The 14,336-nt window shown below is 37.7% G+C and overlaps 1 protein-coding gene across 2 annotated transcripts; it reads right to left on the bottom strand.

Moving 5' to 3' along the window:
* Positions 2,263 to 10,487, bottom strand: LOC109848469 (kinesin-like protein KIN-5A). 2 transcript variants are annotated; one of them, XM_020417977.1, is made up of 23 exons: positions 10,378 to 10,487; positions 9,126 to 9,340; positions 8,912 to 9,041; positions 8,667 to 8,825; positions 7,998 to 8,477; positions 7,816 to 7,913; positions 7,566 to 7,722; positions 7,410 to 7,479; positions 6,831 to 6,907; positions 6,694 to 6,747; positions 6,528 to 6,608; positions 6,340 to 6,451; positions 6,160 to 6,246; positions 5,898 to 6,073; positions 5,312 to 5,473; positions 5,134 to 5,241; positions 4,885 to 5,043; positions 4,724 to 4,807; positions 4,101 to 4,306; positions 3,637 to 3,738; positions 3,454 to 3,563; positions 3,213 to 3,364; positions 2,263 to 2,803 (listed from the first exon to the last, which is right to left on the bottom strand). In XM_020417977.1, the coding sequence occupies exons 2-23, from the start codon at positions 9,290 to 9,292 to the stop codon at positions 2,570 to 2,572; spliced, it is 3,165 nt and encodes a 1,054-aa protein (XP_020273566.1). In that variant the 5' UTR covers positions 9,293 to 9,340; positions 10,378 to 10,487; the 3' UTR covers positions 2,263 to 2,569. The 2 variants fall into 2 exon arrangements, with proteins under 2 accessions (XP_020273566.1, XP_020273567.1); XM_020417978.1 differs by lacking the exon at positions 6,694 to 6,747.

Raw genomic sequence — 14,336 nt, 5'->3', positions numbered from 1 at the left:
CCTCGCGAAAACAGCTCCATATATCGCGTCGTGGCAAGGAACGCCGTAATGGAAACATGATAGACCTGTGGAGGGGCATGCCCCTCAACAGCGAGGGCATCAGGAATCCCCGGAACACAATCTCCTCGCGGACACACGCGCCGTAATTGCAGGTATGCCCAATGCCGCAGCTGGATAATCACGACGACGACACTTGCTTGCTTGTTCAAAGCTAGTAAAGTGCTTTTTCGGCGACGCACAAACAAATCTGTGATTGATTGAGCGGGAGGAGCGCAACAAGAGGAAAGAAAAGGCATGCTATAATGTAACAAGAGGAAAGAAAAGACATCGTATCGTCTGAACATAGTCCTTGTTTAGACGATGATCAAGCAATGAAATCTATTTAGTTGTAGGATTGAAAAAGCTTTAGAACGGAGGAGGAGGTGGTGATGCACAAGTGCTGGATGAAACCAAGCAACTGCAAAATCTGACCATTGCGTGGGTTGTCAATTAAAGGTTAGGGGGAAGGAGGAGCTAGCAATCCACAAGTATCGATTGAAGCCAAGGTAATAGTTAACAAATAGTTTGATAACTGTTTGAGTAACTATTCGGTCATATTCGATTCGATGGTTCATTATCGATTCGATAGCTCATTTACCACTTAACAAATATTTTTTTAGTATTCGAGTTTACAAAGGAATAGAATTTAACCAGATGCATATTCGATTCCTTTGTCTATTAAATGTTTGTTTACAATTTCATCACTTATTATTTCTACTTAAGTTTTATGTACTAATTTTGATGTCATATTTTTAACCCACTTACCATTTCTACATACGTTTTATGTACTAATTTTGAGACTTAAATAATCTTAAATACTATTATAAAGGAATACTTTTATTTATGAATAATCTTAAATAATCTTAATTTCTAATAAAAATTTTGGTTTAAATATATATACATCATATATTATATTATAAAGGAATACTTTTATTTATGAATTTAAATACTATTTGAAAATCAAATTCTTTAATGGAATAAATATACTTTGAAATTCGATAAGTATTCGTGAATATTCACGAATATTATCTAATACCAAGTATTTGAGTTCGAATTCAAAAAAAAAACTCCAAATATAAATATTAGAGTCCGCATTCGAATTCGATAATTTTAAACAAATGCAAATGCAAACACCTTAGTATTTGATTCGATTCGATTCGTTTACCACCCCCTAAAGCCAAGCAACTGTAAACGCCAGCCAATGTTCTCAAGAATTAGAGAGACGTATATAGGCAGGAGGATTTATAAAGTAAACTTAAAAATTCTGTTTAGAGCCCAATGATTAATGAGGTATTGGGTTTGTCAAACTAATAGATCCTTATGTTGGGGTGCAATTTCTGGCTAATAAAGCAGTTCTCTCTCGTTTTTCTTTATTTGACTAGCATATAGAGATGTCTCTTGAAACTATGTGAAATTTTTTGTTGGTGCTTTTGGTTTTGTGAAATTAGGAATTGCATGCCAATAGCATATGTTATTCAGTTTCCGCAATTATCTCCATGGTCCTTAAAAAACAACCTAATTATTAAGAATGTCAACAGGTAACTACTAAGCAGTGCATTAACTTTACCCCTTAAGCATGATTACCATTAATCGTATCTTCACGTAAGAATCCTCATCAAATCTAAAATATGCATAATTAGAAAATTCTGAAAATCATCATCAAATCAAAACTATCCATAATTAGAACGAGAAAATCAAAATCTGAGCTTCGAAGGCATCCCCTGAAGGGAAAGCAGAGGCATTTTTTAGGCCTGACAAAGTGGGTGTTCACCTAAAAATAAGTTCAAGTGAAGATGAATTGCGGTGGACATTTAGTGTAGATTCTTCTTCTCTCGGCCAGCAATTAGATAGAATCCACAAAATTACTCTCATGCACGTATGTCAAGATATTACTCAAAAAGACGAAAGCATAGTACACGGTTCATGATTGAATGGAATAAATATCGTTCAACTCTGAATGGAAAAAACATCTGAAGAAAAAGAATAAATAATCAAAAAGAAGAAGACTCACATATATGCAGAACATACATGATACCAGGGTGTAGAGATCGCCAACTATAAAGTTCCAAAGTTAAGAATGCGGAATGCTGCAAGGAGTAGCAGAAAACAAGTAGAATTTGGACTATTCCAGGGATTTTAAGCTTTCATTTATTTCTGATGTACCTGAGGATACTGTCACAAGTAATTTAAACTCAAAAGAAAACAGCAACACGAATGAAGACGTATCGGTATAACACACATAACACTCAGAAATCTCATCTACAACTCAACGGTATGATCTCCAAAGAGTATAAATGTATCCTGAACTTCATCTCTAAGTAATAGATACACACTTGAGAAACAAATATATCACACATGTATATCATGATTCTTTAGTCTCCTTACCATCACAAGCAATTAAGCCTGCAAAAAGGAACAAGAAGATAATGAATGACAAACAATTTTGCTAAACACACTTAACAACTATACCCTCTACCTATTCTGTACATTGCTCTACCAATCTCAAATTTGAATTCCAAATTCATTGCGATCAATTTAAGGCTGTCAGAGGAACTCTTGCTTCTCTAGAGGTCTGTGACTGAGACTCGTGTGACTCAGAAAAATGCTTCATGTCCCCATTTACTTGCTGCTTAGAGGCAGATTTTGCCTCCCAGAAAGACTTCAGTAAATCTTCGAAAGCTGGTGTTCTCAACTCCTCAATTGATGACACACTAGGAAGATTGATTGGTCTCCTTTTTGGTGTTGAACAAGATGGTTCATCTACCTGGAAAAAAAATAATGAATATATGAATATGATGATGTAGGGAGAATCTTGACTATGCAAGGCATAGGGGATAAAAAAACCTGACCTAGTACGAATCTTAATGCATACATCACTATCAGCTTGCACCGATATGGACGATATTAACTGTGCTGATTAACAGTGTTTGACTCAGTATTGGACTAATAGCCGATAGTATTCGACTCAGTATTGGACTAATAGCCGATAGTAATATGTGCATTAAGATTCATACTATGCCCAACATTTTCATCACCCAGCTCCCTATACGATTTTCTCTAAAGTGCCCCCAACAGGCTTCCCCCCACCCCGTGAAATGGATAGTTATATAATCATTATAATCAATATTAATAATCAATGGCACTGAAAGCGTTATCTTTTCATATATACTTACCACATAATCTTCTTCCAAAGACTTGCCCGCATTTTCTGTGATCTCAACAGTCTTGTGGTAATGGCCACTCTGCAAATCTCTCAGCTCTTCACGAGAGGGAATGATCATGGAATCGATGTTTGTGCATGCATCATGATCAAGTTTCAAGGAACCTGCATAAATAGTACAACAGTGAAACAATATAAACTAGTAATCACATCTGTTAAACAAAAATCAGCTATACATACTACCGCCAACTTACTGTCAATGGAGGAAAGGAGACTCTTGCTTGCAACATCAACGTCTTCAAGAGAAGTTGAGACAGCAGAAGATAACTTATCACGCAGTAGCTTATTAGCTTCCATTCCGCTCCTGCTTGAACCAAAAAAGGTCAAGTTTGTATGTAAATAACAATAATGAGTTACACATAATTAGCTCAAATTACCTGACAATCGAATCTACTGATGCAACATTACTTTCTCCAAGGCTCAGTAGTGAATCTTGAGCATTTCTCCATTGTTGTGAGTCCATTTTTGCCTTTGTCATGCTACATGTTAATTGTTAAAAATATGTGATTAGCATCATACGAAAAACATATTGTTTTCGATATTAGTGCCTTAAATCTTTCATATTTTGAAATTAGCCCCTCAAATCATTTAAATTGCTATTAGGTTCCCCCAATTCTCATAAGTCATTTCGAATTAATCCTTCTAGTTGGTACTTCTACTTTTTGATTGGAGGGACTAGTTCCAAAATAACTTAAGAAGTAGGGGACTTAATCGCAAGTTTAATGACTTGAGGGACCAATTTCACAATATGAAATATTTAAGGGACTAATATTGAAAAAAAAAACCTTGAAGAAAAACCCTTGAAGAAAAGGAAATGACAAAATAAGTGTTGAGATTGTACCAATCTTGAAGACCATCTTCCAAGGAACATTTTCCGCGTTCTACTGCAGCAGTATCTTCAAGATAATGGCTTTCGGTGTCTTCCATGTAAGATGTCCAATGTTCTTTTACAGCGGAGGTAAAATCATGAGCAGTTGACATTTCTTTTTTCAGATTACTGGTTCTATCAGCTGCACTTGTTCTGAGGCCATCAACTGCTGCTTGAACCTAAATGAATAAGTCTGATTTAGTACCTAACTTTAAAACATATTTGAATGCTATTTTATTTAATTTGACATCAAACCTTTTCTCATGCTCTACACTAAAAGAAGTGTAAAATGAAAATCGTGTGCATATAGACATGCATTGATCGCTTTTAATTACATTGTTAGCTAGCGCACAACATGTGAAATCATATAATTAAATTAATCATCTTAAAGTAGTGTATCTGCCTTTAAAGAATTGACTGCCCCTCAACTTAGTTTTTGTTTCCTTAACTTCACATTATCTATGCAAAATAGTGAACTTTAACCACTGATAAATTTCGTGTGTATCTTTAAAATTTGACTCTCAACATTTAGTGACTATCTACAGAAAGGGATATAAATAGTTTATGTATCTGACAGTATGGAGAGGGGTGCATACCAGCTTTTTCTTTCTATCACTTGAACTTGCTAACATCTCCGCAACCTTTTCCAGTAGCTGTCTTTCCTCATTAGCAGCACATTCCTAAAAACATATATCGAATTAGATATTATTTTATTAGAGCAAACTAAACAATTTAACATTTAGCATAGTAAAGTTACCTCAAACTTCTTCTCGAGATCATGGAGTTGCTGATCTTGTACAGTTTGTGTTTCTTCAAAAATCTTGTTTAATTTAGATGCATGAACATCCACATAGTGGAAGAAATTAGTTGTAACTTTGGAAATAGATCGGCTCGTTTCCACCGCTCTCAGGTGTCCCTATTCATAAGACGGAAAGAATCAAATTAGTGAAAAGAAATTGCCAAACCCAAAAATAAAATGTTTCCGGGTCTTTAGATAAGTGCTAACCTCCCGTTGCTGCTGGGCAAAAGCAGTTAGTTTATCCCCTTGGTTAGTGAGACTTTTTTGTAGGTCACTAAGCAACTGGTCAGCCTCCAAAGCAATTTTTCTAAAACACTGCTATGGGAAAATGATTTAGAAGACAATGTTCAAAAACATAACCGAGGAAGGGAGGCCAAAAACTTACATCCTCGAGAGAAGAAGAATGCATCTGTACTTGTGCATTCAATTTTCCAAAGGTTGATTGAGAATTCTTATCCAATTCACCAGCTAAACTATCCAATCCTCTAATCCCAGAGCCATACATCTCTTTCAATTTCTCAACCCACATTCGAAGCTCCTCTGTAGCCTATGGACAGAAGGGAAAACGCAGAAAAAATAGGCAAGGTTCTGAATCTCATTTTTGAACAACCAAATTTTTTAATTAAGGGATAATTGTGGATAGACATCCTATCTTATTGCCAAATTGTGGATAGACCCCATGTGCATCTATTGTTGCAGATAGACCCCCTATATTTTCAACTCTGTAAGTTTTCCCATTTAAATTATTTATATGTAAGGCTCATTATGCAAGTTTATAGTAAGTAAATAAGTTTATGGAGCTTATATGTATGAAGCCCAATCTTAACATGAACCTAACAGAGTTGAGGATCCAGGCAGTCTATCTGCAAGAATTGAAGTGGAGGGAGTCTACCCATAATTTAGCTATAGTACAGGAGGTGTATCCGCAATTAACCCTTTAATTAAAGGAACAACATTAATAATAGAAGTACCTCAGCCTTTGTTGAGACGAATGTTTGCATATCTTCTTCCATTTCTTTCAGCTGGTTCTCCTGCTGCATCACAGAAGATGAGACAGTCTTGTGCAAGACATCCAGTTGCTCAGTTAACTGAGACCGAAATTTCTGGACAAGGATTCTGTTTCCATCCTCAATTTTGTCTTTACGTTCTGCAGCCAACAAAAGGTGAGATCATTACTGATAATAAACAAAAGATACAGAATATAGCAAACAATCAGTATACAAATCCACTAACCAATTTTAGAAAACAAGCCAGAAACATCTGCTGCTGAATTCTCTAGCTCAGATCGAAGCTCATGGGCACGTTCAACGAGTGCTTTCTCTGCAGGATAAAAAAGCAGACATTTCTTGATGAGCAACCGAAAGGCAGAAAAGAGATGCACAAAATTGGAAAATTTATGGTAATTTCAATCACCTGATTTCAGGAGGTTAGATATCAAATATTCTTTTTCTTTTATTGTGTTGTTTGCCTGTCTGTATCTTTCCTCTAGGTCAAGCAATGCATGTTCAGTGTCCTCCAGAGTTTTCTGCAGCGAAAGGAATAACAGAGATAAATTTAAAATCTCGCAACAGTATCTTGTTGACTAGGGGAAGGTAACTCACCTGGGTCTTTTCAAGCTTTTCACTCAATTCTGCACTCAATAGTTGTTGAGAATTGTAAAGCTCTTGAAGCCCAACTAATTGCTGCGTAAGATAAAACTATAGTCAAAAAGCATAAAGAGATTTTAGATTTAGCATCGCGATAAAATTATTAAGGCATGTGAAATACTTTATCCTTAGACTCCAAATCTTGTTCCAAACGTTCAATTTTTTCCGTCATAGCCTGAATGGTCACGGATATAATTTACCATTTTAGAAGATGCATAAAGTGAAATATATGGAAGAAGCAATTAAATCTAATAGAACCTTTTTTTCTGCTTCTTCTTGTAGGTAACGATCCCTTGGAATATATATTCCATTCTTCTCTCTTGCAGCATAGACCTCTGTGTCATATGTAAATGATACAATCAAAAGATTTTCTTTGGATAAAAGAACCATAAATGGTGGAAGTTAGACAAATATTTCTGAAAAAGAATTTCAGTGTTTTTAATTTATCTTGAGTTGAAATAGAAGAAATTCTCGAAGCAAATTCCTCGCATCAAATAGACAAACTTAGCAACTTGATTATAAAAGCATTAATCTTTCTGGAGTTTGAATAGAAGAAAAATTTTCAAGCATAGTCCCAACGTCAAGCACACAACCTTAGCAATTGAAATTGAAGTGCACAAATTCAAGTATGCTGCTGATTAGTTTAGAAGTGGGAGTGACCTCACAAGCCATTACATATGAAAACCTAATTTCCAAGTTTAATATTAAAAGAAAACATAACGAAACGAGGAAATAAACAGTAAATAAACAGGAGACCAGAATTCAACCTAGTCTAGATTCAAAAATAACGAAACGAGGAAATGGAATCACTGACATGAAAGGAAAAAGGCTTCAGACCTTGTTTAAGGCGATCAATTTCAGAGTATAAATCCTTCATCACTGCTGTTTTCATCATCTTCTGGTTAATCTGGATAGCAGTAAAAAGTTGATAAATTTACCAGCAAAGAAGAGTTCACAAAATTGAGCATGGAACCAAGTGATATGGTTAGTAACCTCTGGTTTATTCTTGATATTTTTTGCACGATGGGCGTAATCTAAGGTGCTTAATGTCTCTTCCAAACAATGGATTGAAGGTGATACGGTGGCAATAATACAGGTCTTGGTTTTCCCTCCTAATGAGTCCCTTAGTAATCTTGTTAATTTGCTATCTCTGAGATAGAAGACAACACAAAATCTCAGCCCAAATGCAAGATCACGCAGAATAGAAGCAAATGCATTAATACAAAACAATTATGCAAACTACCTGTATGGGATGTGACCCGAATGTTCAACGAGAGCATTAATGACTCGACCAAGTGTAAGCAAACTTTTATTAATCTCTCCAGCTTCCCTTGCTCTACCCTGCAATTAAAAACCATGCTTAATTAAAGAGAGAGAAAAATCAAGCAAGTGCTGTATAATACTTGAGTAGACAAATTTACCCACATCTTTAGCACCAGATCGTGAAATATTCTCAGAACCAGCAAGGTCCACTAGATTAAGCTTGCCGCATTTGATCATTTCTTCTCCCTCAGGAGTGCACTCCTTTATGTGAATGGTAATAGAGAATATAGAATGTGATCTGCTGCTTTGCTTGTTAAGTAGAGTCTCGGCAGTACGCCTTTTTGCAGACCCTTTATCTAGAATTTTGTATATTTCGCTTGCAGAGGACACAATCTCCTCTTCTAGACCTCTCACAAAGACAGCTCCTTTACCATCTTCCATGAGAGCTATTGGCTTCTTAGACTTATCATCTGGGAACGTAAATTTTGACTCATCTGGAGCCAACAGATCAGTAATCTCCTCATTGTATAGCTCGAGAAATGTGACTTTCATGCTGTACTCTGCAAGTTGTGCCTCCAGTATTTCAAAGATTTGCCTAACAGATCTCGGGATGACACCAGCATCACTTGGAAATTCTCCATTCTGAAAAACCAATTCATTAATGACTTAATAACAGGAAACAAAACTCCAATCAAAATTATCAAAAGCAAAGTATTACTAATAAAACACACTGACAAAATAGCTCTTTACCAAACTACTCTACTGTTGGCTACATAAATCATATATTCACAATTCAGCTCTATTAGGGAAACCAAAAAGATGAAAAATGACCTTAGCCTTCCTCCCTCCTCCTTCCATTGTGTAAGTTTTTCCAGTACCAGTTTGGCCATAGGCGAAGATGGTACAGTTGTATCCTTCAAGAACTTCATTCACAATAGGAGAGATAGCTTGATTAAACAAATCCTTTTGCTGCGAATTTGGTCCAAAAACCTAGAAAATAACCCCAACTAGTTATTTTAGAGTCAATATCAAACTCAAAGTGCATGCATATACAATTGAGAGAATAATGATGAAACCTTGTCAAAAGCAAAGGTCCTATCAATCTGCTTGTTTGCAATATTTTGCACTGCAGAAACTTCTCTCCGGTGCTCATTGCAAGATATAACCACTGGAGTGCGCACTCTAATCTCATCATCACTTAATGGCCTGAACCGGAAGATCAACTTTTGTATCAGAACTTTAAATCTATTAAAAGAAATACTCAAAATCACAAAGAGTCCACATTTTTACCTGCATCGGAGAATGACCTGGACATTGACACCCTTATCCTTATCATGCTTGTTGCTTGAACACCCATTACCTTCATGGGCTCGATCTCTTACAAACTTCTCGCTTGATCTTGGGGTTTGAGATGGAGAACTAGGGATGCTTCCTCCTTTCCTGTGTGAACTGTCCATTGTTAAACACTTTGAACAAGGAATAAAATGCAGCAAACCCGACGATACCTGAAACACCAAGAGATTAACATAGTTAAGCAATTATACCACAATTCTTGATAACCTAAAACATATTGAAGAGACCCTAACTCGGCTCTCTCGATTGGAAGACATGTTCAATTCCTCAAGATCCAAATCACTAGGTTGAATTAGATAAGTGAACACAAGAAATCACGCAATGTTAAGAAATTTATTGCCAATAAGAACAGACATCTCTTTCAACTAAAACCAACTCCAATGGCATAAGAATATTCAATCAAATGATGAATCAATCAAAAAATAAACAACATTATCTCTTGGTGATTAGCAAATTCAACGATAAAATCCACGAATCAAAAAGCAACACCTAGAAGCAGGAAACTAGTACAAATATCAGCATCGCTTTCAGAAAACCTATAAATGCCACCTCAAATCCAAAGAACAAAAATCAAAGAACAACCGAAGAATTCAACAAAGAAGCAGACAATTGAACATCGCTTTCAGAAACCAACAATCCTCAGCTCAAATCCAATATAAACACCAAAGAAACGCCACAATCTCAATCTATCGTCACCAAAAGATTATCTTGAAGAAGAAAACTCGGAACAAATAAACCAAGAAAAATATTGTACAAAATAGAATCACTCTCAAGATACCAAAGGCAGACCCAATCCAAGAGCAAATGCCAAGAAAAACAAAACCTAAGACTAATTTAACCCCAAAATGATGATTTTTTTTTCCTAAGCCTGAAACCAAAACTCCATGGAATGACACAATGTGCATCAATTTATCATCAAAAAACAATCTTTAGTCGCGGATTAGCAAAGTAAATCTGCAATTTGACAAAACCAAAAACCATTAAGTAAAACAAACATCGATCTCAACAGAAAAAAACACAGCTCAAAACCTATAAAAAAATCCCAAATGCTGAAACAAATCTACATAAAAAAACGATCTTTTAATAGGGCTTTGAAATAGAAATCTACGAATTAAGAAACCCAGAAAGAAATCACAAAACGGTCAGGAAATTCATCAAATTAAGAATCGAGGGGGAGAGAAAAATGTACCTTGAAAAATCGCGAGGATCTAGAGAGAAGAAATTAGGTCCTTGAGGAGAAGCGAAGACTTGCAGCAGAAGAGCAGAGAGTATAGGCCAGTAGTACTTGGATCCGATCTCCGATCTTTTTGGCTTGGATTTTTTTATTATAGACCAGCTTTACTCTATTTATATTTTTTAATTTAAATTTGGTTTTCTCCTTTTTTTTTTTTGTTAATTTTGTTAATTAATTAAGAGAATAGAGGCGGTACTAATTAAAGTGGAGCTAGTAGAAGGTGAAAGTTTTCATATTATGAAATTATTACTGGATTAATAATTAATAAATGGTTGATTTATTTAAAAAAAAAATAGGCGGTGACGGCGTTATATTGCTGACCGTTATAAGCCAACGATTGGAGCATTTCCCCACTGTTTTGCATTTTTGCCGCTTTGCAAATTCAAAAAAAGTTGCATCCATTCATGACCCCTTCCCTTAATAAATTGATCAAGAAAATTGCATCCATGACACCTAAACACATGTGAAGAGATATCTTGTCTTTTCCAATTCTTTAACATTTTTCTCTTATTATCCATTTTTTTTACTACAAAAATGATATCTTTCATCATTCAACAATACTTCTTATTAAGTAGTACTTGTGTGCACCCCGTGCAAAGCACGATCTTCATTTTTTTTATTTTCACTACAGTAATTATGTTTTTAAATGTTTTTTGTAAGTGATACAGTAACATTTTTAAATGCTGCAGTGTCTCGTCTGTGCTACAGTGATAAAGCTACATTAATATTTTTAAAGCGCTACAGCTCTCGTATATATGCTACGGCAATAATGCTACAGTAATTTGTTGTATCATTTACTATAACATGAATAGTAAATATTTAGATCCTTCTATTATTATAGAAGAATAGATAAATTGTGTCAAAATTATAATTATATATTATATATTAAAACAACATGTTTCGTCATATATATCACTGCATAGATGTGTTAAAAGTCAATAAGTTCTAATATATATTTCTAAGAGGATGTGTCACTACATGATACGAGTTGCCGTGCGAGCACTCTTGATCGCGGAATTATCAAGAGTGGGTAGAGAAGAAAACGACAGAAGAACACAAGAGTTATAATTAGGGCGAAGGAAAATACCTTCTTTAGATTATGAGAATCAATTGGATTTACAAAATCTCTCTCTCACAATCTCTCTAGATCAAAGAACAACCTCCCTGATCTCTTTTCTGATTACAATCTGAGTGATAAACCCTAGAAAAATCGTGTTTCTATTTATACTAAACAGAAATCCTAAACGGTGCAGGAAACAGGCCCAGGCCCATAACCGCTACGCGGTCGACCGCAGTGACCAATTCGGTCGACCGGCCAGAACGTCGATTTCTGGAAAAATCGCTTACAGAGTTTCCGGTCGCCCGCAGCGCCTACAGCGGTCGACCGCTCTCAGTCCAGAGACACAGTCTGGGTCTGTGCACTACGCGGATGACCGCTGTGACCGAGCCCCTCCTTCTCTGTTGAACCACTTAGCCTTGCTAGGAACCTGACCTTGACGTCCAATGAGAAATGACTCCTTCGTCCCCCACCTCGTCTTGGTCGTTTTCCGTTCCAAAATGCAATCTTCTTTCGGTGGCTCCTCTCTATCAAACCACAAGTCTTCAACATGCGATAAGATCATCTTGTCATCACCTTCATCATCCAATAACGGAGGTTCAAACAACTTCAAGTACTCGGCATTGATCACCGAATACATGCCTAAGTAAGGCGGTAAATCTAATCAAAAAGCGTTGTCGCCAATCTGATCGAGAATCCGAAACAGACCATAACGAATAGGCTTCAACTTCTTCCCTTCTTCTTTTAACCTCTCCTTACTCAATTTTAGCTATACCATATCGCCTTTACCAAAGTTACAAGGAACCCGATGTTGATCATGCTTCGCCTTGTACTTAGCTTGTGATTTCTTCAATTGAGCTTCAACCGTGGCATGAATATGTGCAATCTTCTCGAGAAATCGCTGAGCACGTTGTCTCTCACTCCCCTCCTTGCCGTCCACTGTGGCTTCACTTGAAAACACAAGATCGAACGGGCTCGGCGGTAAAAATCCATAACAAGTCTCAAACGGTGACTTTCCGGAAGATCCATGAATTGCCCGATTAAAAGCAAACTGCAAATATGGTAAACTCTCATCCCAAGTCTTAGGATGCCTAGAATTATACCCCCGCAACATGTGCACCATAGTCCGGTTGACTACCTCCGTTTGTCCGTCTGTTTGTGGATGAAAGGCCGTGCTCTTCTTCAATTTAGTGTCCATCAAACTCCACAAAGAATCCCAAAAATGCCCGAGAAAACGGCTATCCCGATCCGAAATAATCGAACTCGGCAACCCAAAGTGCTTCCACACATGCTCAAAGAACAATTGTGCTGCACCCGCTCCCGTCACGGTCTTCTTATAAGGAATCAATATCACCATCTTGCTGAACCGGTCCACCATAACGTACAAATAGTCATGCCCGCGCTTCGTAGTCGGCAACCCTCCTAGAAAATCTATAGAAATGCTCTCCCACGGTCTAGAAGGAACCGGTAATGGTAGGTACAATCCCCTCTTCCTGTTAGAAGGCTTCGAAATACAGCATAACTTACACCCTCCAACATACTTGGTCACATCATCAAGCATCCGTGGCCAAAACACATGTCGTCGTAGATTGAGAAGCATTTTCTGAATGCCATAATGCCCTTGCACACGCGAGGTATGTGCTTCCCGAATCCACTGCAACCTATCACCATCCTCCAGAATGCTTAGTGATGTCCCACGATACAACAAGTCATCTTCTCCAAGTGCATACTCCCCCCCCTTCGACCAGCCTTCGCCTGCTCAAACACACTACCAAAGTTTCTACTGAATGCGTACAACTGTACATACTCCAAAGGAACTAAGGGCTGAATACGCGTCGCCACCAATAAAGACCTCATCGGCGGACGAGATAACATATCGGCCAACTTGTTCGCCGTTTCCTTCTTGTACCTAATAACGATGTTGAAAGTCATCAAATAAGGCATCCACTTTATGTGTCGTGCCTGCTGTAGCTTCGTCTGGGCATGTAAGAACTCCAACGGCTTGTGGTCTGAATGCACGACCACCTCCTTCCCCAACAAGTACACCCTCCAATGCTTAATTACTTGATATAGTGCATAGAACTCCTTATCGTAGGTTGGGTAGTTCGCAACAGCACCCGAAAACTTCTCAGAATGGTATTCCACCGGCTTCCCATCCTGAATCAACACCGCGCTCATCGCATAACTAGACGCGTCGGTCTCCACCTCGAAAGTCCGCTGCAAATTCGACAACGTCAACACCGGTGCCTCCGAGATCTTCCTTTTTAGCAACTGAAAAGCCTCCTCGTGCGTCCTCCCCCACTCAAACTGAACTTTAGCCTTTGTGAGGCCATGTAACTGTGCCGCATAAGTCGAAAAATATCGAATGAACTTGCGCAAATACGGGCAAGCTCCCATGAAGCTCCTCACCTCAGTCACTGTCTTCGGCGTCGGCCACCTCGTGATCACCTCCACTTTGTCTGGATCTATCCTCCGCTGGCCCTTCCCTACGATGAAGCCGAGATACACCAACTCGTCCTTCCTGAACTCACACTTCTTCCCGTTGAGCTTCAGCTGTCCGTCCTGCAACACTTCAAATACCCTTTCAACATGAACGAGATGCTCCTCCCAAGTCCTGCTATACACCAAGATATCATCAAGGTAAACTATCACAAAATCCTCTATAAAAGGTCACAACAAATCATTCATAAGCCTCATAAAGGTAGCCGGAGCGTTGCACAATCCAAACTGCATCACCAACCACTCGAACAGGCCCTGCTTGGTCTTGAACGCAGTCTTCCAAGTGTCTTCCTCACGAATCCTCACCTGATGGTAACCAGACTTCAAATCCAGCTTCGTGAAAAACCTCGCTCCCTCC

The sequence above is a fragment of the Asparagus officinalis genome, chromosome 7, assembly GCF_001876935.1.
Source record: "Asparagus officinalis chromosome 7, Aspof.V1, whole genome shotgun sequence".
Lineage (NCBI taxonomy): Eukaryota > Viridiplantae > Streptophyta > Magnoliopsida > Asparagales > Asparagaceae > Asparagus > Asparagus officinalis.
This window is presented reverse-complemented; position numbering and strand designations above follow the sequence as displayed.

Coding starts and splice junctions, on each gene's coding strand:
- LOC109848469 (XM_020417977.1), bottom strand. CDS start 9,292: ATGGACAGTTCACACAGGAAAGGAGGAAGCATCCCTAGTTCTCCATCT. Junction 7,723..7,815: donor TCGGGTCACATCCCATACAG/GTAGTTTGCATA, acceptor CTTCTATCTCAG/AGATAGCAAATTAACAAGAT. Junction 3,365..3,453: donor TCTCCTTTCCTCCATTGACA/GTAAGTTGGCGG, acceptor CTATTTATGCAG/GTTCCTTGAAACTTGATCAT.